This window comes from Peromyscus californicus, unplaced genomic scaffold, assembly GCF_007827085.1.
Source record: "Peromyscus californicus insignis strain IS unplaced genomic scaffold, ASM782708v3 Scaffold_9__1_contigs__length_137607984, whole genome shotgun sequence".
Classification (NCBI taxonomy): domain Eukaryota; kingdom Metazoa; phylum Chordata; class Mammalia; order Rodentia; family Cricetidae; genus Peromyscus; species Peromyscus californicus.
The window spans coordinates 114,333,078-114,360,851 of record NW_026294617.1 but is presented as its reverse complement, the minus strand read 5'-3'; the positions used below and the strand labels follow the sequence as shown (position 1 = coordinate 114,360,851).

Genomic DNA, 27,774 nt, shown 5'->3' with positions numbered 1-27,774 from the left:
GATTGTTCTGGACTCTGAGTGCTCTGTGGGGTAGAAGTAGTGAGGCTGGGCATCCTCCTTACTTCCAGATCTTAGAGTGGAAACCTAATGATCTTCTCTATGAAGTGTCAAGTGAATCTATTGTGCTGATGGAATTTTCCTTTATTTCCATTGTGTTGAGCATTTCTTTCAAGAAAAAGTGATGGATTTGTGACACCCCTTTCTTCTGCATCAATTGAAATAGTTACATTTTATTTATATTTTGTCTGATATTGCAGTATTTTTTAAATGATTTGAATCACCTTCTGTTCCATGAATAGGGCCCACTTAGGATCACATGTTAAAGAAATATGAGACACAAGACTGCTGGCTCCGAATGAACAGAGCAATTCAATACAGTGGGCTGATAAATCTTGATGTCTGGGCAGAGTTTGCTTTCCTGTTGCTGTCACAAAACACTGACTAAAACAAGCTTGGGGGAAAAAGGGTTCTTTTTGGCTTGCAGGTTGTAGTCCATCATTGATAGAAACAGGACAAGAGCTTGAGGCAGGAACCCAGAGAACTAAGCAGGAACCTTGGTGCTCACTGGCTTGCTTCCCTTGGCTTGCTCACCTACCTTCCTTATCAGGCCCAGACCCACCATTCCAGGGGTGGTACTGCCCACAGTAGACTGGGCCCTCCCATCTTAATCAGCATTCAGAAAAATGCTCCACAGAGATGCTCACGTACCAGTTCGACAGAGACAATTCTTCAACTCAAATTCCATTTTCCTAAGAGACTCTAGTTTGTGTCAATTGATGAAGTATAACTAGCACATGTCTATTAATAATGTATTAATTTTTCTAGCTTTTGGATAACTTTTGAAAAATGTTTTTATAACTTGAAAAATTACAATATAAAAAATTCATTTAGTATGAAATCTTGATATATTTGAGATGGGGGCTGTCATGGTAGGAATGTAATGCCCCCAGACTCATTTTTTGAATGCTTGGTACCCAGATGTTTTGGGAAGTCCTGAAAACTTTTTGAGGTGAGTTCCAACTGGAAGAGGTAGCTCACTGGAGCCAGCTCCTGGGAGTGGGTAATACCTTCTTCTGGTCTCTTTTCTTCCTCTGGTCCTTGCCCACCGTGAGCTAAAGAGCTTCCTACTCAATGCTCCTGCCAACACAATGTCATGACTTATCATAGGTCCAGAATCAATGGAGCCAAGGACTCTGGCCTGAAATATTTAACCATAAACCAAAGCAGTCTTTCTTCAGTTAAGTTAGTCTCTCAGAGATTTCTGTTATAACCACACAGATGTAGCTAATTCAAAAACTTGGCACCAAAGAACAGGGATTATTGCTCTGACTGAATCTGATACCATGTGGTTCTTTAGTTGTTGGAACTGGTTTTCAGGATAAATTTGGAAATGTTTAGAGAAATGGGCCTGAGAGAGTGTAGGATGTTTGATGGGTGGTCCTGGTGAAATTCCCAAAGAGCATGATTCTGACAGGAATTCTGGAGAGTCAAGATTGTGCTCACCATGTTTCAGGTAAACTCTATATTGAACTAAAGGCCATGGTTGCTATATTCTGGCTAAAAATGTGTCTACTTTCCCCATAATTTCTAACACTTCACATGAAGTTGAGTTAAAAAGTAATGGGATTAATTTGGTAGAGGAAACATCAGGTTTGCATAGCACTTAGGCTATGACATAGATATCATGTAGCTAGTTTTTGGTACATTTCCAATGAGAGCTAGAAGCAAAAAAACAAGAGTTGAAAAACTTGAAAGTATGAGATTTGACTAGAAAAGGAGCATGGTCAATGTGGATGAGGAGTGTGGCTGCAAAGAAGGTTAACATCAGTAAAATGAATTAAAGTCACTTTGCAATGGAACAATACAATGTTTTGTGGCTATCTCAAGAATTCTTCAGGTACCATCTGCCATAGGACCAAAGGGTAAAGGTTTTCTAACTCATTTGAAAGCCTGTGCCTGAGAGGAGAGCTGTGAGCTGCCATGTATGTGCAGGGCCATGGGTTTTAGTCGCTCAGGCACCCTGAGACCATGGAAGCTAAAGTCCAACATGGCTCCCCTAGTCACACAACTGATACCTTGGTATGATTCAAGTGATGCTAATATTACAGACATGCAGAGGGCAAGGGTTATGGAGTCAGGGGGGGTCACCCAGATATCAAATGAAGGCTCTAGACTCAAAGCAACATGTGAGACACGTAGAGTCCTTGTAAGCAGCTCAAGGGTGATAGGGTGATGAATAAACGAGGATGAGGATTAATCCAAAGCTACAGTGGAGACCCAAGAGTATTAGAGATGTCTGGCACATGATGAATGCTGCAGACAGGGAGTGAGGTCAGCCTAAGAAAGCCCGGTGGTCTTTACATGCAAAGGCCATAGGGGCAGCAATAACACCTTCGGAGAGTCCTTTGGAACTCACTTTATCACAGTTTACAACACAGATGCTACACATGAAGCTATGGGGTTCAGTGTTTGCCCTGCTGGGTTTCCAGCTTGCTTTGCCCATATTATCCTTCCTTTCCCTCAATTTCTCCCTTTTGGATTGAGGATGTTCATACTATACCATTGTATCTTGGGAACGTGGAACTTTCATTTTGATTTTAAAATGGCTCACAAATAAGAGATTGCCTTGAATACCAGTAGACTCTAGACTTTAGACTTCTGAACAGCGATAGACCTGTTAAGACTTTGGAAACTCTTGGAGATGGACTAAGGTTATTGTGCCATTCTGAGATGTCCATCAGCCTTTGGGACCCAGGGGCGGTATACTCTAAATATGAAATATTCCTCCAAAGCTCATATATTAAACACTAGGTGACCAGCTGGCACATTTTTGGGGAATGATAGAAGTGAGAGTCTCACTGAAGTAAGTTGGTCACTGAGGACATGCCAACTTCTCATTTCATTCTTTTCTGCGATAGGATGAGGAGTCTCATTCTCCACATATTCCCACCACCATGTTTTTTCCAAATACGCAAAGCCAAGTATCTGTGGGTTGGTCCCTGTGACACTGAGCAAAATACTCCTTTCCCTTAAGTTGTTTTGGTCAGGTACCTGTCACACTAATGGGAAAAATAGTACAGGATCTAAGAAAGCCTAAGAGTAACACACACTCTTAATTACTATGTCATCCAGTGATACTGACATATGTATTTATCACAGAAAGATTATACCATATATTTACCAGATGCTTTGTGATGAAAATTTGTAAAATCTAGTCTGTTATCAGTTTCCAGTCACATATTCTATTATTTTAAACGATGATATGCTGTAAGATCGAGCACTAGATCTGATTCTCATTGCCTAACCAGAACGTTGTCATACTTATGCCAAACTGCTCCCCACTTCCAGTTCCTTATAACTATTGTTCCTCTGGTTCTGACTGCATCTTTGAAAAAGACTGAGACCAGCTGGGCAGTAGTGGCGCACACCTTTAATCCCAGCATTGGAGAGGCATAGCCAGTGAGTTTGAGGCCAGCCTGGTCTATAGAACGAGATCCAGGACAGGCACCAAAACTATACAGAGAAACGCTGTCTCAAAAAAAAAAAAAAAAAAAAAAAAAAGAACAAAAAACAAAAAACAAACAAGTAAAAAGACTGAGACCAAGTCTGGTAAGTTTCTCAGGATTGCCTTGAACTCACTATTCAGCGCTGGCAGCTTTGAACTTGAGCTCCTCTTGCCTCCCCCTTCTAAATAGCTAGAATTTCAGGCCTGCACTGCCAGGCTCAGAAGTGTTAAACTTCTTAAGATTCCACACGTAAGCAAGGTTACGAAATGTTTGTATTTCTATCCCAGGCCTATTTCACTTAGCATAATGAACCTTCAAGTTCATCTATACCATCACACCATCATACATGCTATGTTTTTCTTCTTTGTAAAGTCTTAGTACTCTTCAATTTTATATACATTTCACTACTTTTTCTTTTTTTTAGGTCTATCATCTGTTGAAGGGCATTCATGGTTGTTTGCTATCTTGGCTATTTTTAGTGTGGTTGCAATAAATGTGGAAATAAGTATATGTCTCCCAGATACAGATTTAATTTCCTTGGATATATGCATATATATATACACATATATTCAAGGAAATATATATGGATATATATCCATATATATTCCACACATATGTATTCTACAGATATATATATCCATATATATATCATATGGCAATTCTATTTTTAATTTTCTGAGAAACATCCATGTGGTTTTCTTCAGTTTGTACTAATTTATATTTCCATCAACAATCTACCAAGGTTTCTTTTCTTCAATATTCTCATATATTTTATCATTTTAATAAAAGCAATTCTAAAATATATGAGGTTGTAGATGTAACCAACCTTCTTATTAAATAAAAAACACAGAACCAATGCAAAGAAGAAAGGCAAGAGGTGAGAGCTAAGAGCTAAAACCTTACCCTCCCTCCTAAAGTGGTCCTACCTCTCCGAACCAGAGCTACCCCTGTGTTAAAGTCTTTATTAGAGTTCCTGTTCTGCTTTCTCATTGGTTGTAAACCCAACCACATGACCGCCTCCTCACGGCCTGTCTGTATAGGCCTCCAGGTTTTCCATGATTGGTATTAAGATTAAAGGCATGTGTATCCAATAATGACTGTATCCCTGAACACACAGAGACTTACCCAGTTCTGCCTACCAAGTGCTGGGATTACAAGAGTACGCCACCACTGCCCTGCTTTCCTATGGCTTGCTAATAGCTCTGACCCCCAGGGAACTTTATTTATTAACATACAAATAACATTTTAATACAAATAAAATATCACCATATGAGGTCATATCTCATGATTTTAAGTAAGTGTAGATTTTTGGTCAATTTTTATTTTCTTATTGAGAAATGTCTAAGTATTTTTCTCATTTTCTTAATGTTTTCTTGCTGTTGAGTTGTCTGAGTTTCTTATATACCTATTATTTTAACTTATTAAATGCATGATCATTTCAAGTTAGATTTTTAGTTTGATAAAATATCACCCTTTTGTCTTTTTTGTTGTTGTTATCTGTGATTTTATGGGTCATATCCAAGACCTATCATTGCCCAGACAAATTGTAACATGAATTGCTAAACGGACTTATTAATAAAAACCCAGAGCCAGATATTAGGGCAAAAACTAAAAGATCAGAGAAACAGAACAAGTCAGCCACAAGAGTGTGAGTTTCTGTTTCCTCATGCCTTATATACCTTTCTCTGCCCAGACATCACTTCCTGGGATTAAAGACATGTGTCCTTTCCAAGCAAAGACATGAGATCTCAAGTGCTGGGATTAAAGGTGTGTGCCACCATGCCTGGCTCTGTTCCCAGTGTGGCCTTGAACTCACAGAAATCCAGACGGATCTCTGCCTCTGAGAATAGGATTAAAGGTGTGTGCCACCACTGCCTAATCTAGTGACTGGCTTTGTCCTCTGATCCCCAGATAAACTTTATTGGGGTGCACAATATATCACTACAAGAAATGTCATGAACTTTAGCACCATGATTTCTTCTGGTTGATGCCATGTCTTTTGAAGATATATACTAGTTATTAGAATTCACTGTGACCTATTTGGCCTTGTACAGAAAAGAGCTTGAGTCCTACTCTAAGGCTACATATGTCACTTTGATTTCAACCACCAGGCCTCCTCTCTGTTAGTCAACCTAAACTCCACGTGTTCTTCAGCTTCTCTTCTACACACATCATGTTTACTTCCCCGTTGTTCCATTCTCCTTGCTAAACACCACTGTTCAGGGGGCATCCTTGACTCAAGAGACACGTGCAGCATCACCATCACTTGCTTTTTCCTTACTCTGTTTTGTTATTATGAATACATCCATTTGTTATCACCAGGCTAATGTTTACCTTCTGAACTGTTTTTGTCATCCGCCACTAGGCTAATTCTATGCTGGCATTGTCTAATATACAACTATTGCCCACAATGAGAGTAACGGTGATATAAAAGTTAGTAAATAAATTCGTTCAACAATTCCACACTTTTTTAAACGATAATTTCAGAGGAATGAATTGATGATGATTTCTGTTTGTAAAATTTTATAATTTTAGGAGCTTATCTTCTACAGATGGAATGAAAGAATAGCATGAGAGAAATAAATGTGATTTCATATTTGATTGTGAGCCTAACCTTTAATGGCTGAGCTGTCCCTCCAGCCCTAAATGTGATTTTAAAAGAATGCTAAAAATTATAGAAATGTTTTATTTTAATTCTATTTTTTTCAGAAGAGGGAGTTAAGGAAGAAATCTCATTAACTCTTCTCTCCTAAAGCAAACTTGCCTTTGCTCTAGACTTTAGGATTGCTTCAGATACAAATACTTGTATCCTGTATTCATGACCTGAGGAACTATTAGTCATAAAATTAAGGTAGAAAGAGAATCATCAGGACTCTGCTAGTTAGCAATCCAGGTGACAAGAGTACTTGGGATAATATTCTCTTATATTTTGTGTATGATTCATTCATTAACCAAAATAGCCCTGAGGTTCAAACTTGATTATTACAGGTATGGAATAAACTTAGAAACTGATTTATGTAAATTAATGAATTTTGTTCCTTATCAAAAGCATTTTGACTGGTCTATATTCAAGAGGAAACATTAAATCTCTCAATCTTTCCTGATTTGGGGGAAATTGATATAATTTATTTCCTTAGTTTGTAGCTGGAGAGCTTCTCTCTGGGTCCCGCCAAGCCCCGGCAGTCCAACAGCCCACTTATAAAATAAACACACAGATGCTTATATTATTTACAAGCTGTATGGCTGTGGCAGGCTTCTTGCTAACTGTTCTTATATCTTAAATTAACCCATTTCTATAAATCTATACCTTGCCACGTGGCTCGTGGCTTACCGACATCTTCACATGCTGCTTGTCATGGCAGCAGCTGGCAGTGTCTCCCTCACTCAGCCTTCCATTTCCCAGAATTCTCCTCTCCTTGTCCCGCCTACTTCCTGCCTGGCCACTGGCCAATCAGTGTTTTATTTATACAGAACGATATCCACAGCATTAGTGCATTGAAGATGTTTTCTGTTGGAGTTTTCTTCACATGAATATTTCCAACTTACATTACAATTTCTTTGAAGGTTATACCTTTTCACATCATATCTTAGTGAATAACTTTCAATTGATTAATTTTTTTGAGAGAATGTTCTAATTTTATCAGAGTTGGGTATATCTTGAGGACAAATAATTTAATAAACAATGACTCAACTTTATCTTGAACTCCATTGGAACTCATACCATTGTGGCTGTGAGTAGACTGTAAGTTAAAATCTAATCAAGGTTGCCAGATTGTTGCCTTGTTTGATGGTAAGTAGAAGAAAGCACAGATGGAGCATGGATCTTTTATAACTGTGGGCTAAAGCATTCTGAGGGTAGTCCTATCCAATACATTCACGTAGTACAATAGCAGTACAATCACCATACTTACCTTTGTGCTGGGAACTTGGTAAAGTTGAAACAGCATTTGAAACAGGAGGATTTGGCACTGTTGTGTCTGTCGTGGGAACTTCGTTCTTTATGACACTAGGAGTTGTTGGTTCTATTATGTGAAAAAACAAAAAGAATATCCATCATCAGGAATATAATAGATTACCAGCTAGTTTCATTAACATTCATGCCCACATCCATTTACATCTTCAAGGTTCAGTAGTGAAAACATTTGGACCAAGATTTAGAAATCTAGCATTCTAATGGTCAGCATTAGAATGATCTAGATAATTACTTAAGAAAGGAGAGTGACATTAAAGTTTCCAGAGTGTTTGCCATAGCTATGTGATACTATTAATTACATATTAATTAATGAAAATCATTGTATATCTGAGACTCAGGGAGTTCAGTAATTTCTCCAGCCACGTAACTTTCATGTGAAGAGAGTCATGTCTGAAATCTACCCACATTCATTTTAAAAAGTTAATTACTACTAGAAAGAAGATGACATGGAAATGGTAGCAGTTAGAGAGAACATTATGGTTTTCATGCTGCCTAGGAGAGGACTTCATGCATGTAGAAGACCCAGGGAAGTGGGAAATACCAGGAAAACAATAAAATCTACCTTAAATCATGTGTAGTCATTTTTAAAAGGAAAATTAAGAGCAAAAGAAAACCAAAATTTTAAAAAATAATACTGGAAAAAGTTTAATTAAGCAACCTATATTTGTATAATTATGTTTGAAATGACCAGTGCTCTTCAGTATTTTCAAAGTTCAGTATAGGGACATTAGGCTAGCAAAGAAAATAATACATAAATGTCAGTTAGTGTACAATTTGTACTGCATGGATATGAAGTTACCTGGAACTAGGCAGGAAAGCATTTTAGAGGATTCTTATTACAGAATGGGATGGAGTATGGATTTCTGATGCCCTCCAGTGCAGCAAGTCTTAGAATTATGATGAAAAGCAAGAATCTATGAAGAAAATTCTTAATGTTCCTGAGGCATTTGTGTGAGAGAAACCAATAGAGTTTGAAAGGGTTTATAAATAGTAGACAAATACATTGTCAGATAGAAACACTCTAGGATTTAAAATGTAAACAAAGCTGAAATAAATTCAAATGCAACCCACGCTGTTAATCATATATGAGAAAGAAAACACAGAAATGGGCATAAAATTAGAGGCATCATGAAGTGTAAAATTGGGGGAAACACTTGAGAAAATAGTAGTGGGCCTTTCACAGAAGAGCAGACATTGATGTTTTTGATAGCTCAGAAATTTGAAAGATGTCCCCCACCCCAAGTACAGACTCAACACTTGAGAATAGAGGACACACAAACAGATAAAGTCTGTGTTTTCCACTAGCAACTCAATGTCTGCTTAGGAAATGTCTTAAGAAGAGTTCCTTTTTATAAATCTTTAACTAAGAACTCATCAGATGATATAAAATGGAACATTAAATCTTCCTGCCTAAGGTCTAAGTGTAAATGATGGTGCTGTCTTGCCCCATGGAGTACCATCGACTGGACAGATGATAAATGCTTTGAGATCATTATCACTCCTGGGCCATTATCACACCAGAGTCCCTTAGTAGTGGCTGGATTACCATTAGCAGTGCCTGAGAAAACCTCCCTCAGAGAGAGGCTACCACTCTCACTGTATAACCAGACACCAGTTGAGGACCCACATACAACTGTCTGCACCACATCTGCCAGGACACTTAAGAGTATCCCCACTCTGACATTGTCCAAAGAGACAGTAGGTGTCCAATTCTTTCATGATACTCATTCTGCCTAGGGTTATTAACTATAGACAAAGAACCTATGATGAAGATGACACATGGTGCCCAGATAGAAACGGTCAACAACACTGTATTACAATACTACACCTTACTCTACATCTTTAGGAGAAAGCTGCTTGTTGAGATGGCCACCCCATGAAAGTATTAGCTATATTTGAATCTCATTATAGATGCACAGGAATACCACAAAACATGGCAATAGTGTGCTCCTAAAGGAACAAAATAACTCCAACAACAAACATCAAAAAAAAATTTAAGTGGATTAAATGTCCAATTGCTGTGGGATGGTCTGTATGTCAAATTGCTTTGATTGGTCAATAAATAAAACACTGATTGGCCAGTGGCCAGGTAGGAAGTATAGGTGGGACTAACAGAGAGGAGAAAGGGGAGAACAGGAAGGCGGAGAGAGACACTGCCAGCCGCCACCATGACAGCAGCATGTTGAAGATGCCGGTAAGCCACAAGCCACGTGGCGAGGTATAGATTTATAGAAATGGATTAATTTAAGATGTAAGAACTAGATAGCTAGAAGCCAGAGCCATTAGGCCAGACAGTTTAAATAATATAAGTCTCTGTGTTTACTTGGTTGGGTCTGAGCGGCTGTGGGACTGGCAGGTGAGAGAGATTTGTCCTGACTGTGGGCCAGGCAGGAAAACTCTAGCTACACCCAACGAAGTACTTAAAAGACTAAAACAACATGAAAATAGGAGGGGGTTGTTTGGGATGACCAAAAAGGTGAACAGGAATGAGAAAATGGTACAAAGTTAGTTGGGGAATGAATATGATCACAACATTTTCTACATGTATGAAATTGAGAAAAAAACGTAAAACAATATACTGGACTAAAAACCACTGAATTGAAATGGACAAATTGCATGCTCTGTGGATTATTTATCAATAAATTTTTTATTTTAAAAAACTTATAATTTAAAACAATGAATATTAGGAAGCTCAGTGAGATCCAGGAGAATTCAATCAAACCTTTAAGTGAAAAATCAGAAGATGGTAGGACATGAATGGGAAATCAGTAGAGATGGAGAGCCTTTAAAAGAACAAAGCAAAAATCTTGCAAATAACGAATACAGAAAATCAAATAATTTACAGCCCAGTAACAGACTAGACCACTGGAAAGGAAGAATGTACGAAGTTGATGCTAGGTCTTTTGAAATGTTCTGGTCAGAAGTAAAAGGAAGGAAGAAAATTGGAAACAGAAAGGAAGGCAGTGTAAACAGGAAGAAAGAGTTAAGACAGCACCCAAGATTTTCAGGACAGAATTAAGTGAAAAAAAATCAAGCTTTTTTTAATATCCACACAAAGTGGAGGAGAAAATTAAGGGCATAGCAACTCTGTTTGCAGAAAAAGAATAGGAGAATTTTTTTTTCTAATCTTGGGAGAAATACAGAAGAGACCAATTAGACACCACTACAAATGACCAAAAATCTTTCATCATAACATATTAAGAGTTTAAGACAATGAAAACATTCTAAAATATGAGGGGGGAAAGTATCATAGTCTCCTCCTTACATTACCAGCAGATTGCGCAACAAAAATCCTGCATGCTAGGAGGAAATAGAAAGTTATATTCTAAGGCCTAAAAGAAATAAGCTGCCAACCAACATTACTAGAATCCATGAGGTTAAGAAATCAAAAGAAAGTGACAGTACCCAAAAGCAAGCAAAACCTAAGGGAGTTCATGTCCATCAAACCAGCATCACAGAAGTTGCTCAAAGAAACCTCTATTGCAGAGTGAAAGAAAGACTGTTAGTCTCACCAAGGCAAGTATCAGTGCACATTTCACTAGAAAAGTAGATTCACAAAAGGAATACAGAAAAGAAATCTAATGCTATTGGCTCAATAAACTCTCAAACCACAAAATGAATAACAAAGGAAATGAAGAATATTCAAAGCACCCAGAAGAAAACAAGCCAAATGACAAGCAAAAGCCCCAATAATAATTTTGAATGGAATTGGACTAAATTCTTCAAATAGACGATAGAGATTGTCAGAATGAATTAAAATTGTAAAAATACCCAGTAATAGCCCACCAACTCACTTGACTAGTAAAGACCCACATAGACAGAAAGCAAAGGTTGTCATGGAAATGGAAATGTATATTCTAATAGCTCCCTTCCCTTAGTGCATTGACCCCATCAAAGACCTGTTCCTAGTCTCTTGGTTTCTAGAGGTGCTCCAAGTTAAACACACAAATTAAGAAATTTGAAGCTAGGACCTGTGGAAGAGCGCAAACAGGCACCACTTGTCTTTCTGGACCTGGCTCACTACCTTGCTCAGCATGTTTCTTTTCTAATTCCATGCATTTACATGTGTTATTCTTTATACCTGAATAAAATTTCATTATATACATGTATCACATTTTCATCATCCATTCATCAGTTGATGGACAATTAGACTGCTTCCTTTTCTGTGACTAGAGTAGCAATGAATGTGGAAGAGCAAGTGTGTCTTTAGTTGGATAGAGAGTCCTTTGGATATACTCAAAGGACTGGTAGATTTGGGTTTTATGGTAGCTCCGTTTCTATATTTTTGGGATGCTTCTACATTCATTTCCATTGTAGCTGTATCCATCTAAGGATCAGAGAGGAGTTCATGGGGTGCTACCTCCCTTTGCTGAACTATTGGTTACTCATGGATTCTAGGGGAGGGACAGTAATTGTCTTCAGTTGTATATAAAATGGTGAGCCTGTCAGGATCCAATAGACACTTCCAAACTTTTTGCCACTTGACCCTTGTTAAAAATCAATGAGTCAAAAACAAAACAAAATGGCATGAATGTAGGAAAGGACTTATAGGGTGAGGTGGTGGACAGTAGTAACAATGTGTTGTACACATATATGAAATTATCAACAAAAAATTTGATCCAGAAAAATAAAAGTACTAGAAAATCAAATTTATTAATAAGATCACTTAAAATTATCAAGTTGTTTTTACCCTAGGGGTACAAGGATGATGGAATGTGCAAATAAACTAATGTAATACTCCTAGTCTGCAAATTGAAGTATAAAAATCATATGATCATCTCAATAGATAACAAACAATGACATTTCATGATAAAGGTCCACAACAAATTAGAGATTCAAGGATAATATAGACTATATGTAACAAACCAATGGCCAGCATCACATTGGATTGATAAAACTGACAACATTTCTTCTAGAATCAAAAATAAGACACACTCACTCTCTTAGCTCTAACTAAATATAGAACTGATATTATGGCCACAATTATAAAAGAAAAATGAAATTAGAAACTATATAAAAGTGGAAGGAATGAAGTTAAATTATTCTGTTTTCAGTTGAATCAATATATATAAAATCCTGAAGGGGGATGGAGATATTGCTTAGTGGTTAAGAACACTGTTCTTGCAGAGGACTAGGTTTGGTTCCTAGCACCCACATGATGGCACACAACCATTTGTATTCCAGGTTATCCAGTGCTCTCTTTTGACCTCTGTTGGCATCTGGCATGCATCTGGCATATATATATATATATATATATATATATATATATATATATATATATATATATATATATGTGTGTGTGTGTGTGTGTGTGTGTGTGTGTGTGTGTGTAAAATACATACATAATAAAATAAGATAAATCTAATTTTTAAAAAATCATCAAGATTTCATCCAATATTAGAACTTATGAAGAAAATCAATACTGTTGTATAATAGAATAAAAATCAGCATAAATATCAATAATATCTATATACATCAATAGTGAATTTATAAAGAAGGAATCATGAAAGAACAACAATTACCCAAAACAATGAGATGCTTAAGAATATGCCTCGTTGAGGAATGAAAAGACTTCTTAATAAAAGTTGAAAAGCATTGCTAAAAATTTAAAAACACACATCACACATATAAATTAAAAAGTCCTTTTAAGTTCATGGATTTGGAAAATTATTATAGCAAAAAAAATACATATTACTCAAAGCAAATTACAGTTAATGACTGTCCATCAAAGCACCAATGACATTATTTATGAAACTATAATAATTCCTAAAAACTTATATGTCAGTGCAAGTGACCGTGAAGAATGAAAGTAAATCATGAGTACAAGAATCAACTTGGGTCATCTCACTTCCTGACTTCAAAATACACTACAAAGCTAGGGTAATTACAGAACTGGGTGTGGGTATAGAAACAAACACATAGACCAAGAACAGAACAGAAAACCTTGAGAAGACTTACTACATCTACAACCAGCTGATTCTCAACAATGGTACCAAATGGTAGCAAAAATATTCACTGGATAAAGAACAGTCAATAAATGATGTCCAAAAAACTACATATTCTTAAGTTGAAGACTGAAGAGAACCTATACTCTATGCAAAAAGCAACTTAAAAGGCATCAAACAATTAAGTGTAAGACCTAACATTCTTAAACTCACTGGAAGAAAACTGGAGGTGAATCACTTCAAAACATTGTTCTGGGCAATGATTGTCTGGGTAGGACCCAAGGCACAGGAAGAGAAGCAAAAACTGACAAGTGAGACATCAGTCGCCAATTATTTGTGTTCAAAGAGATGATGACAGCAGAGATATGTAGAATGTTTCTAGATCAGAACCTAAAAACAAAGATGGAGTAACAGAAGACCCCAATTGGCTTAGAGAATCTCCTGTTTAATGTGGAATTTTACAGATGAAAGTTGAATGAGAGGCCACACTCAGTTCAGAACAGGTGCTCAGTTACCTCACAAAGAGGTGGAATGGAGGGGGTTCTTGGATGCTGTGAAGATAATGTATTTTAAAATGTATGTAGTAGACCTGAGGTGAGCAGAATCAAGGTGGGGAGCATAATACTATCAAAGATGTAAAGGTTTACCATTTCTGGTACTACATGAAGATACACTTAGAATCTAACATGACTATAATTTTGATTATTATGGATAACTAATTATTAATATATATTTCTTAATTATACATTACAATTTCAAATGAGCTACAAAACATACCTTAAAGAAGAGTAGAAATATACATACAGTATAACAAAATTAACTTTAAATTTGTATCAATAAACTAAAATCCACAGCAATTTAAAACATTTTAAACAAATTTTAAAAGTAAATACAATAATCTACCCTTTTATCCTATCATATCTATATCTACCTTTTTTAATACAAAGAGATTGTATTTCTAATCAACCCCCTTTAAATAAAAGTAAACATTTATAAAAAAATATTTTGGGAATTTGGGCATAGCTTCTCATACTACTTCCTGCTGGTAGGGGGTGCTGGAAATCTTATGGGGATCCTGAGAAAATTAAGAATTATGGTCAAGTCTTGACTGGAGTAGTTTGTGAGGCTGTATTCTCTTCCAGTTGCCTTGAAGTTGATTTTGGATGTTGGATCATCTGGACCATGGTGTCACTGGAGACCTTTCAGGGGATCTTGGCTGATCAAACCATATTAGCCTGAAAGGAATCCACAGGTTCTCATCTTCTGTGGAAACAAAAGCAGAACCTCTTTTCCAAAGAAACGTATTCTTAGACACAAATTTTGAAGTCAAGATAGATTTAAAATATACATATTGGTTTAACTTGGTAGCCTTTACAATCAAATGTCTTTCTGCAGTTAAAAATCCCAAAGACAGTATAATCTAGACCCTGTGTAATTTCCACCTTTACATGGCTTATTTTTTTATATTACTTTTACTGTCTCTTTAAAGACTTTATTTTTAAAAACTATCTATTTCTTTTTTTTTTCTTTTTTTTTTCTATTTCTTTATATAACTACATATACTCCTTTTCCTCTCTCTTACAAGCCTATTTACATTTTTACACACACTGTAAACTGTTTAGAGTTTTTTTTTTTTTTTTTTTTTTTTTTTTTTTTTTTTTTCGTTTTTCAAGACAGGGTTTCTCTGTGTAGCTTTGCGCCTTTCCTGGGACTCACTTGGTAGCCCAGGCTGGCCTCGAACTCACAGAGATCCACCTGGCTCTGCCTCCCGAGTGCTGGGATTAAAGGCGTGCGCCACCACCGCCCGGCCTGTTTAGAGTTTTATTCCATCTGAATCTGTTCTTAAGTGGGCCACGGGACTATGGGGGCCTGGCTGCTGGCTCCGCCTACCTCAGCTTTCCAACACGGCAGTGGTAATCCACCACCAGCTCTGGGAGCCATACTCTCTGCTGACTCTGGAAGGCAGTGGGCCTCTAACAAAGAGCGTGTAACCCGGAAAACTTTTTTTTTTTTTAAAATCTGTACTAGCAAAAGCTAAATTTGCCACACAGTGTGCTGCATGACTTGGGGATGGCACTGTGTACTGAGGCCAGAATCTGCCATGCTGCTTAGCTTATGGCGGCTGGCAGCCAGCTCCATCTTGCAGGCAGCTGTAGGGAGACGAGTTTGCACTGCTACTGGCATGAGACTGTGAGACAAGGAAGCCTAGTGTGGTTCCATTTCTGTGCATTCAGAATCCTTAAGCTTTCGTAGATCTATGTGGATCAATGCCCCACGTTGGGTGCCAAATGTAGTCAGAAGTTTTTTTCCGATTCCGCCCAGTCCATGGTCCCACAGCTGCTTATAAAATAATTACTCAGAGGCTTATATTAATTACCAATTGCATGGCACATGGCAGGCTTCTTGCTAGCTAGCTCTTATAACTTAAATTAACCCATTTCTATTAATCTATGTTTTACAACGTGTTCCGTGGTTTACTGGTCTGCTGGCATGTTGTTCCTTTGGCGGCAGGCTGGCATCTCTCTGCCTCTCCTTTCTCTTCCTGCCTATCTGCTTGGATTACTGCCTGCCTCTAAGATGCCTTGCCATAGGCCAATGCAGCTTTATTTAACAACCAATCAGAGCAACACATATTTACAGCATGTGGAAAGACATCCCACAGCAGATTATCAACATCTGAGCACTGTAATATTTATACACTGATGTATATAAATGATGATTCACACAAAGTATGTTCCAGACTGCAGCTAATGAGCACCAACACTCCAGAGTAAAAGGAAATCCATCTTGAGGCAGGCCTTTAAACTTGCATATTGCTTTTTTCAGTTTTTCTGATTACTTTCCTTAGAATACATTGTGCACTCCCATTGGACTGACTATAACTTAACTTACATTCTAATTTCAGAGAATGTTATATATACATTAAGTTAAATAAGCAAAATTTAATATTTTAATTAAGTTCATTTAAAAATTTAAACCATAACTACCATACATTTTAATGGGATCACATGCTCTTTTGATACATATCTATATTGTGTAACATTGAGATCAAGGTAAACATATTTCCTCAAATAATGCCATTTCTTGATTAGAAGCCTTCAAATCCTTCTTGTTTTTTTATGACAGTATGTTTTTAAACTATATTCACTGTATTGTACACCAGACTAGCAGACCAGAAATTTTTACTCTGACCTCACTAAACTTTTGTCTAATTTTCCCTGTCTCCTAGTCTTTCTAGCCTCTGGTAACTACTCTCTAATCTTAGCTTCTGTGACAATTATTTTAGATTCCACATGCAAGTGAGATTGGTGTTATTTGTCTTTCTTTGGCTGACTTATTAAACTTAGCATAGTATCCATCTCTACCCATTTAGTCAGCATTTCATTATTTTTATGGTTGAATATTATTCTACTGTGTACCTGATTACAGTTTTAGAAGTCCATTATCAGTTGCTGTGCTTTGAGTGGATTCTATTTCTTGACCATTGTAATTTATACTACAAGGGTGGATTCTATTTTTGACCACTGTAATTTATACTACAATGAACATGGGCCTAAAGATGTATCTTTGAGCTGGTGATTTCATTTCCCCTGGACGTCTACCCAGTGGTGAGGTTGCTGGATCATATAATTGTTTAAACGTTAATTATTTTGAGGACCATTTATATTATTTCACACAATAATATCTATATTAATTACATTACTTACCAGCATTATGGTTATTGCTTTCTGATAACAGCCTTTCTCAGGGGCGTAAAGTAGCATCCCATTGTGGTTTTGGCTTGCATTTTAATTTATAGGAGAATTGTAACATCGAGATAATTCTGATTTTACTGTTAGAACCTATGGTTTTGGAGTCGAGGTCTTTTGAAATTTTTAGCATTTTAAGCATCTTTATCTGTACAGGGGTTAGAATAAAGTGAATTTAGTATGGAACATGTTTGAAGGAGTCGTATCAGATTGACAGTTTAAGGGAAATGACTTTACCTGTCACCTTAAAGTCAATCATTGCTTAGAGCTGAGAAGAATAACAAGTGCAAAGTTAATTCCATTATTCTAGAATTATCAATGTGAGATTAGTTTTATACATTTTGGAAACTAAGTTTATTGTGAGAAATAATGAATAGGGCCATGGATTATATTAGTGATTTACTATGTGGCTACAACTGGTTGACTTAAGGGGAAAAACTTATTATTTTAATTGTAGAGGAAGAACGATAACCTGCTTTATACATTTGGAACTCTGTGATGGAAAGCACTGTTTTATCTGATACCTAGAGTAAAGTCATCTTTTTTTAAAATAAATTTGGCACAGGAGAATGAATTCTGACAAGATTAGCATTGACTAAGGCATATACTAGTGAATGTTACAGCTCAGAAATGACATTTAGCTTAGTTTTATTTTTAAAAGATGGTCTAAACCTACTTATGAATAAATTTAATCTAAAAGGTGATGGTTCTGAACATTAAGAATTATAAGACAATCATAGAAGAAATAGTATATAACAAAAAAACAGATACATCATGCTCATGGCTTAGAAGAATTAGTTAAAATCTCCATCATACCCAGAGCAAAGTGAAGATCTGAAGCAAAATCCCATTTACATTCTTCATAGACACAAACAAACAAATTCTAAAATATATATGGGATCACAAAAATCAATAAACCAAAGCAATTTTGAGAAAGAATAAAAAGTTGAAAGCATCATACTTTCTGATTTTAGGCCACATTGCAAAGCAACAGTAATCAAAATTGCATGGTACTGGTATAAATCACAAATATAAGAGTGAAGCAACAAACAAACAAAAAAAATAGAGAACCAGGAAATAAAACCAAATATGCATAACTAATAATTGACATGACACCTAAAGATCACAGTGGAGAAAGAATAATCTCTTCAATAAATGTTGCTGAGAAATCAGACTGTCATAAACAAAGAATGAAACTAGACCTTTATCTGCTACCACAAACAAAAAAAACTCAAAATTGATAAAAAGGTCCAGATGTGTTATGAAATTATAAAGATTCTACAAGAGAATATTCCAGAGATTCTATCAAATAGACCTTAGTGTCAAACACAAAGCATATACCAACAAATGCAAGGAAATTCAATTTATTTTTTATCTTTTATGTGATCACAGTGGAAAGAAACTAAAAATCATCATCAGGATAAATTGTAGAAAACGAAATGTTAAGATTGAACACACACTACTGAATGATGGAGAGTCATCAAGCAAACTAGAAGGGAAATTTAAAATCCCTAGAATGGAATCATGATGAAAACACAACTTACCAGAAACCATGGGACACAATAGTAGTCTTAAGAGGGAAGCTTACAGTTATAGAAGCTTGAACCTGGGGCCTATGCAGGGACACTTTGCTCAGCCTGGGAGGAGGGGACTGGACCTTCCTGGACTGAATCTACCAGGTTGAACTGAATCCCCAGGGGAGTCCTTGCCCTGGAGGAGATGGGAATGGGGGGTGAACTGTGGGGGGGGGGCGGAGGAGGGAGGATAGGGAAATCTGTGGCTGATATGTAATATTAAATCAAATTATAAAAAAAGAAAAGAAATTAATTGCTAAAGAGTTTAGAGGAAAATACTTAAATATATATTATCACTGGCTGCACTTAATTTGAAAAAAAATAAAAAAAATTAGAGAGAACACAAATAAAAATGATACATCTAAAGGTCATAGGAAAACAGCAAGCCAAATCCCAAGTCAGTAGAAAGAAAGAAATAAGAAAAATCCAGGGGAATGAACAGAGCAGAAATGGAAAGAACAGTACACAAAGTCAATGGGATAGTTGATTCTTTGAAAAGACAAAAATTGACAAAAGCTTAACTGAACTAACCAAAAGAAAGGAAATGAATGCTAAAATTGCTACATTAGAGATGAAAAGGGAGATATCACAACAGATACCAATGCAATTCACAAGACCTTTAGGACATACTTAGAAAGTGTATATTCCAACAAACTAAAAATTGTATTTGAAATGGACAATTTCCTAGACACGTACAACCTAACAAAATGTAATCAAGAAGATATAAGCAATAAGCAACTGTGTAATAGTGAGATTAAAGCACTAATAAGATAGTGTATTAACAAAGAAAACCCAGAATTGGATAAATTCATTGTCAAATTTTAGCCAATTGTTAAAGAAGAGCTAATACTGTGTTCCTCAAACTCTTCCATAAGATAGAAAGAGAAGGAATGCTACCTGACTCACTATAAAGCCAGTATTGCCCTGATACCAACGCCAGATAAAAAACAACAAGAAAGAAACACACACAGAAATATTCTCAATGAAACACTGGCAAACAGATTTGTGAAGTGTTTTTTTTCTTAAATGTTGCATAATAAAATTAATTTAGGGCTACATAGATTAAGACACTCACAGATTTTTTTTGTTAAGATTGCCATTATTTTAATGTGTGCTATTGTGCTTACTAACTCCTAGGAAAATAACATTTTTTTAAAAGTAACAGCTGACAGATTCACATTCAAGGATGACTTGAAGTCAGTAATTTATAGAAATTCTGTCTCTGTAACAAGATAATAGTCAGGGACAGATTTAATTAATGTCTAGATTCCCTCAATGCCTTCTGGGATAATGTCAAAGAACTTATGGTAAGACTGTGGGTTGTCTGGACGTCTACACTCAATATACTAGGAAGATATTTCTTAGCATCAGTGGAGACTGGAGAATAGGAGCTTATTGAAGACTCTTGTGGCCTCTTTTTCTTTAGAACGAAAAGAAGTAGTGAAGTAGTGTACTTTGTCAGTTAATTTAAAGTGTTGCACTAGAAGGGTGGAAATTCTATGTGAAGGAACATAGCTCAAATTAAGACTTGGTTCTCTCCAGTATTCACTACTAAGAACAATAGCTCAAGACACTGGAATTAAGCTACAGGAGTATGCTGAAGAGAAGAGAATAACGGTCAAAGCTGAGTGGTATTTCAACACCTAAAAAATATTTCTTCCAAATGTGTGTGTATGTGTAGATGAGTGCAGGTACCCACTGAGGCCAGACATGTGGCAGTTGTGAGCTGCCCTATGCTGGTACTGGGAACTAAACCTGGATCCTTTCTCTGCAAAAAAAGTACATACTTTTAATCACTGAGCAATCTCTCCAGACTCTGGACTTGAACTTCTAACAAGAGAAAAATGGGAAAGAATTTTATGTGCTGTTGGACAAAATAGGTTCATTGAAGTTGTACACACAGCAAGGTCCTCACTCTTGAGAGTGCAAAAGGACCTCAGATGAGCTGTGGTTGAGGACTGGGAGCACACTGTTCCTTAGATCATGGTTAACTGTGTGACTGGATCACCAAATTTCTTTATTTTCTAACCCCAGTTACCAAGACAGGATCCTGTAGGAATTAGGCCATGAATAAAATATCACTTTGTTTTAAATAAAAGGCCATTCCAGAGCTATTTGAAGTGGCTTTCTGTATTATAAAAAGTGCAGAAATCAAATAAGCTGAGGTAGTTTGATATCATCAAAGATATTCAGAATTCAGAATTTAAAAGTTCCTTCTGCCAGGCTGGAGAGATGCCTCAGCAGTTAAGAACACTGGCTGCTCTTACACAGGACCCAGATTCGATTCCCAGCACCCATGTTGTGGCTCACAACAGTCACTGTCCTCTGGCCTCTGTGGCACTTGGCACATATACATACAGTACACAGACATATATGCAGGCAAAATACTCATACACATAAAATACAATAAAGAAATAAAAAATAATAAAGCCCCCGTTCTTCTTTAGAAACTCCGGTATCATATTGATTTTTGAACTTTCTTTCCCTATAGCTTATTCTCTGATGATTTGGGGCAGAAAATATTAGTAGCTTTTTAATCTTCTCTATATTTTTATTATTCCTCTGTTTGTACTAGACCCTGTACAGAAGTCTCAAAAAATGTACCCAAATCAACTTCTCCTCCCACATTTATCACCCCACTTTCCATGTAGTGACTCAACTCCTACTTGTCTGAAATGTTGACATTGGAGCTCTTCATAGGTTTTAAGTAGGATATTTTCTTCTGATGAAAAAGAAGACAGACAAGAGTAGCCTGATTTAATGGTGAGTTTCCTAAAATGGTAACTTGCCTTTGTAATATGAAGAGATCACACAATTTTTCAAAAACAGTTGCAGAGAACAGACCACATCCCAACTCAATCCAATGAGGCTAATATTACTGTGATATTAAAAGAAAACAAAGGTTGTAGGAAAACTACAAGCTTATATCTCTTATGAAAATTCTTAGCAAAATAATATAAATGAAACTGGCCTCATAGGAAAAGCATTCCGCAGTATGACCATAGGGAATTTTTGCCAAGTGAGCAAGGTTAGTCCAACATGCAGCAATCAAAGTTACATGCCATCTTTATAAAATAATGATAACATGACCTCAATATGTTGAGAAAAATCATTTTTGAAAACTTAAAATTCTTACATGATAAAAGCATCTTTAAAAACTAATCATAGGAGTTTAATATCTCACTAAATGGTGAGATCCTGACAACTTTCTCTTGTAGTTAGGAAGAAAGTAATGACGTCATTTCTCACCACTGTTCAGTATCACTCCAGCAGTTCTCCCAAAGGGAAACGGCAGATAATAAACCTAAGTGAATCAAAGGCATTGACTTTGGAAATGAAGACCTAAACTTTTCCATATTCAGATGACATCATGCTATCTATAGAAAATCCAAGAGTTTTACACACACACATACACACACAACAACAACAACAAGAAGTATCAATACTCACCTTCAGTTTTTACTGTTGTCTGTGAATTAAATGCTGGTACCAAAGTTGTTTTGGATAATTCACCATTGGCTGTGCCTAGTTTGATAAGATAGATGATATTATTATTATTATTATTATTAATCACAATCTCACCTAATCTGCCAAGGAATGAATAAAAGTCAAGTTTAGAAATGATCTGCAATAAATCTACAGATGTACTAAGTAACCCTTTTATTGTTTTCCAGCTCATTCGATCTAAAGAGGAATGCAAGTATTGAATTATTGAATGACTGACTTCACACACACACACACACACACACACACACACACACACACACACACACTTAGTATGAGTGATCCGAACACCACGTTTTTATTGCAGGTTATTACCTGGATATCATTAAACATGCAAAAAAAAGTATTACAAAAACTAAATTTTAGTGATAAAAATCATTTTATTTTTTCCTGTGGGGAAAAAATGATCCAGTCAAATAGAATCATGAAATGTAACTTTTATTTCAGAATTATATTTCATTTCCTTAACTTAGTCATTCATGGTAATGAAAATTCTATAAAACCAGACATGGAGGAACTTGAAAACTTCTGAAATTAATCTGCTATTCATTAGATGGTCTTTGAATACTTCAGAAATCCAAATAGTTTTAACTCCTAGTATGGCATGCATGTATGAAGCAAGATTGTAATGCATTTCCCAGTAAACATGGGGCCTTATGCCTGAATACTAAAGAGCATTGGAAAGTATGTTGAGAAAGAAGCAAATGTTACTGGAGAGTAACTGTCAAAATCATGAGCTGTGTCGACTGCATAAGGCATATAAACCATGGTCCTTGGCTGATCTCCGTGTCCTTGTACTCCTTTATTAAAAGAATATTTTTTAAAAGCTACGAATTATTCCTGAAATTGCCTAGGGCAAAAAGATGCTTAAAGTTGGATATTGCCCACAAAGTCTTGGAGGAAGCCCTGTTCAGACAGGTTTAATACCTCACAGGTCATCTGTGTGTATGTGTGAGTATGTGTGCTTGTGTGTGTGTACACATATGCATACACATATGTGCTTGTGGTGAGAACTGTAACACTTTTGGATTGTTACTAATTTATCAGTAACCAATTTTAAATATGTGTAGCACTGTACATATGGTATGGTGAATTTCTCTTTATGTGCTGAATATATTAAAATTCTGAAGAAAAATGTACACCATTATTATGAGGAACTACTGGTAACCAATGGCATCTGTCATTGGTGTTAATTTAAAGTTCATAAACAATTCAACAATTTCAAATAATTCTTAAGAGAAATAGACTGAAGTTGATATAAACACAAGTGGATACTGCATATATATGTGTGTGTATATATATATACACACATAAATATATATATAAAGTATGTTGTATCATAACTTTACTATTGTTTAGTGAACGTGTATTTGCAACATTTTCCACGTAGTGTTCATTTTCAATTCAAACTTATAGACAGGAAGATAACAGAGAAGAGAAAGGTGAGGCACACAATCCTATTGTACTTTCATCTGATCATACAAGGAAGTTTATGAGACTAGGTTTTAATAATCTTTTTTTTGCAGTTTTAAGTGTGCATTTCCTGCACAGAAGCTGGGCAACTTAAACATCACCGTAGCATTGTTTAAATCTGGCTTTGTCATGGAATGTCTTGTTCACTCCATCTATGGTGATTGAAAGTTTTGCTGGGTATATTAGTCTAGGCTGACATCCATGGTCTCTTAGTGTCTGCATTACATCTGTCCAGGTTCTTCTGGCTTTCAAAGTCTCCATTGAGAAATCAGGTGTTATTCTGATGGGTTTGCCTTTATATGTCACTTGGCCTTTTTCCTTTGCTGCTCTTAATATTCTTTCTTTATTCTGTACGTTTAGTTGTTTAACTATTATGTGGCGAGGGGACTTTTTTTGGGGGTCTAGTCTGTTTGGTGTTCTATAAGCTTCTTGTATCTTCATAGGCATTTCCTTCTTTAAGTTGGGAAAGTTTTCTTCTATGATCTTGTTGAATATATTTTCTGTGCCCTTGAGTTGGTATTCTTCTCCTTCTTCGACCCCTATTATTCTTAGGTTTGGTCTTTTCATGGTGTCCCAAATTTCTTGGACATTTTGGTTCATGACTTTGTTGGCTTTAGTGTTTTCTTTGACTGATGAATGTATTTCTTCTACTGTATCTTCAACGCTAGAGATCCTCTCTTCCATCTCTTGCATTCTGTTGATTATACTTGCATCTGATGTTCCCAATCGTTTTCTCAGATTTTCTATTTCCAGCATTCCCTCTGTTTGTGTCTTCTTCATTTTTTCTATTTCCCTTTTCAGGTCTTGGACTGTTTCCTTCATTTGTTTCATTGATTTTTCTTGATTTTCTCTCAGTATTTTATTGTTTTCTTCCAGGACTTTATTGATTTCTTCTAATTTGTTTGCCCTTTCCTCTAGTTGTTTACAGCGTTCTTCACATTTTTTTGTCTTTTCCTCTACACAAGCCTCTAGCTTCTTCATGATGTCATTCATAAGGCTGTTTTCTTCTGCTTCTTCCAATTTCTGATGTTCAGGTCTAGGTGTTGGAGGAGGGCTAGGGCCTGGTGATGCTGTATTGCTATTCATTTTGTTGTATATGTTTCTGCCTTGACGTCTGCCCATCTCCTTGTGCTTCGTTACTGGCCTTATCCGCACACTTGGTTCAGCCAGACCAGTGTTCCAAAAGGGAAGTCCGGAGCAAGATGGGAGCTGGGGGCCGGCCTCTAAGTCTCAGGAAGGGGCTTGGGGCTCAGGCGGATGGGCGTGGGGGCAGGGCGTGGGGACTGCAGGGCCTGAAATTAGACATCAAAATGCCCAACAGTTCAATTAAGAAATGGGCTATAGAACTAAACAGAGAATTCTCAACAGAGGAAACTCAAATGGCCGAAAGACATTTAAGGAATTGCTCATCATCCCTAATCATCAGGGAAATGTAAATCAAAACAACTCTGAGATACCACCTTACGCCTGTCAGAATGGCTAAGATCAAAAACACTGAAGACACCTTATGCTGGAGAGGATGTGGAGCTAGGGGAACTCTCCTCCACTGCTGGTGGGAATGCAAGCTTGTACAACCACTTTGGAAATCAATATGGCGCTTTCTTAGAAAATTGGGAATCAATCTCCCCCAAGATCCAGCTATACCACTCTTGGGCATATACCCAAGAAATGCTCAACCACACCATAAGAGCACTTGTTCAGCTATGTTCATATCAGCATTGTTTGTAAGAGCCAGAACATGGAAACAACCCAGATGCCCTTCAACTGAAGAATGGATAAACAAAATGTGGTACATATACACAATGGAATACTACTCAGCAGAAAAAAACAATGGCATCATGAGGTTTGCAGACAAATGGATGGATCTAGAAAAAATCATCCTGAGTGAGGTAACCCAGACTCAGAAAGACAAACATGGTATGTACTCACTCATAGCAGGATACTAGACATGAAACAAGGATGAATTGTCTGCTACTCACATCACCAGGGAGGCTACCCGGAAAACAGGACCCCAAGAAAGACACAGGGATCGCCCAATGACAGAGAAATGGAATGAGATCTACATGAACAGCCTGGACATGAGTGGGGGTAATGAAAGGCGAGGGTCGAGGGAAAGAGAGCTTGGGGGAGCGGGAGATTCCAGCTGGATCAACAACAGAGAGGGAGAACAAGGAATAGGAGACCATGGTAAATGAAGACCACATGAGAACAGGAAGAAGCAAAGTGCTAGAGAGGCCCACAGAAATCCACAAAGATACCCACACAACAGACTGCCGGCAATGGTCGAGAGACAGCCCGAACTGACCTACTCTGGTGATGGGATGGCCAAACACCCTAATTGTTGTGCTAGAAACCTCATCCAACTACTGAGGGATCTGGATGCAGAGATCCATGACTAGGCCCTGGGTGGATCTCTGGGAGTCCAATCAACGAGAATGAGGAGGGTTTATATGAGCGAGAATTGTTGAGACCAAGGTTGGATAAAGCACAGGGACAAATAGCCAAATGAATGGAAACACATGAACTATGAACCAATGGCTGAGGGGTCCACACTGGATCAGGCCCTCCGAATGGGTGAGACAGTTGATTGGCTTGATCTGTTTGGGAGGCATCCAGGCAGTGGGACCAGATCTTGTGCTCATTGCATGAGTTGGCTGTTTGAAACCTGGGGCCTATGCAGGATTGTTTGGCTTGGCCTGGGAGGAGGGGACTAGACCTACCTGGACTGAGTCTACCAGGTTGACCTCAGTCTGTGGGGAAGGCTTTGCCCTGGAGGAGATGGGAATGGGGGGGGGGGGGCGTTGGGGGGAAGGTGAGGGGGACGGGAGGGGGGAGAACAAGGGAATCCGTGACCGATATGTAGAACTGAATTGTATTGCAAAATAAATTAAAATAAATTAAAAAAAACAACAACAAAAAAAAAAACAAAAAAAAAAATCACCGTAGCAAAGTCTCATATGAAACAGCTGGCTGGAAACATCTTTGACTGTAGTTAAAATTGAATGTCTATTTTGTACTTGAGATTTTAATATTAATTCTGAAAAGTTTTTGTTCTATTAGTTGATTTATCTCATTAACACCACTTCATTATCAACCACTCTCTTTTTTATTTGTTTTTAAATAAAGGAAGTACAGAGTTTGAGAGATGGCTCAGGGGGCAAAGGCACTTACTGCCAAGCCTGTTGACCTGAGTTCAATCCCTGAAAACCACACGGGGGAAGGAAGACATGTGTGTGACAAAATGAATAAATATAATGTAGTAACAGTTCTAAAATAAAAATAAACGTGAGTGCATCTACATCCTTGGGGCTCTCTTTCCATCCCCTCTCTAAAATAGAAGAGAAAGAAGCTGTCTTTTGCAGACATCTGACACTGTCCAGGGAAGAGATGAGAAAATTTACATTCAAATGGGCTTATTTGCATCCTTTAATCTTAAAAATCTTTTAATTGAGTATTTTGGTAGCTGGGTTTTATATACAACTGAGAACCTATACAAGGCTTTTGTTTATTTTTTTTAACCAATTATATCATTGATATTAATATACCAGGACTCCAAAGTAAAGGCATTGACTATCAAACGTTTCTTTACCAAGCTGAATAACAATCAATGTTAAACAAGACAAAATTTCAAATCTATTTTTGTGTGCTTGAAGTTCATTTTCTGATGATTATACGCTTTGCCTGCAAGATGTTATCTTTTAACTCTCACTGTTTGACCTTTGCCCAAAATGCACAGGTCACTTGATGGACGTGACGGAAGAGGTCAAGTCCTGCCTGTAATTGGGCAAGTCTCTGAAAGCAAGACCTGCTCCAGGCCAAGCTGTCAATCACTTCTCCACTACAGCTATGTTGTTACGAGAAGTCTCTGCTCCATTGCAGACTTTTTTTTTTTCTTCACTTTCCCTGTGATGGAATCAATGCCATTGGCAGAAGGAAGACACTTATAAGCTCTGTGGAACCAACTCTCCTTTGAATTTTAAACAAAGAAAATCTGATTAGGAAGCCAAAAATGAGAAGAAACAGACTTCTATATTTTTTCTTTTGTTTATA

General features: G+C 37.0%; 1 protein-coding gene and 1 long non-coding RNA gene across 4 annotated transcripts in view; one reads left to right on the top strand and one right to left on the bottom strand.

The window, feature by feature from the left end:
• The window catches only part of LOC128105745 (uncharacterized), a 187,420-nt gene that overhangs the window by 77,960 nt on the left and 81,686 nt on the right, over positions 1-27,774 (top strand). The window lies entirely within an intron of this gene.
• Positions 1-27,774, bottom strand: part of Emcn (endomucin) — a 95,936-nt gene that overhangs the window by 33,953 nt on the left and 34,209 nt on the right. The window contains exons 3-4 of the mRNA XM_052731046.1: positions 22,198-22,272; positions 7,418-7,528 (exon numbers count right to left, since the gene is read on the bottom strand). Coding sequence (XP_052587006.1) covers positions 7,418-7,528; positions 22,198-22,272 — 186 coding nt within the window. The remainder of the gene's footprint in view (positions 1-7,417; positions 7,529-22,197; positions 22,273-27,774) is intronic.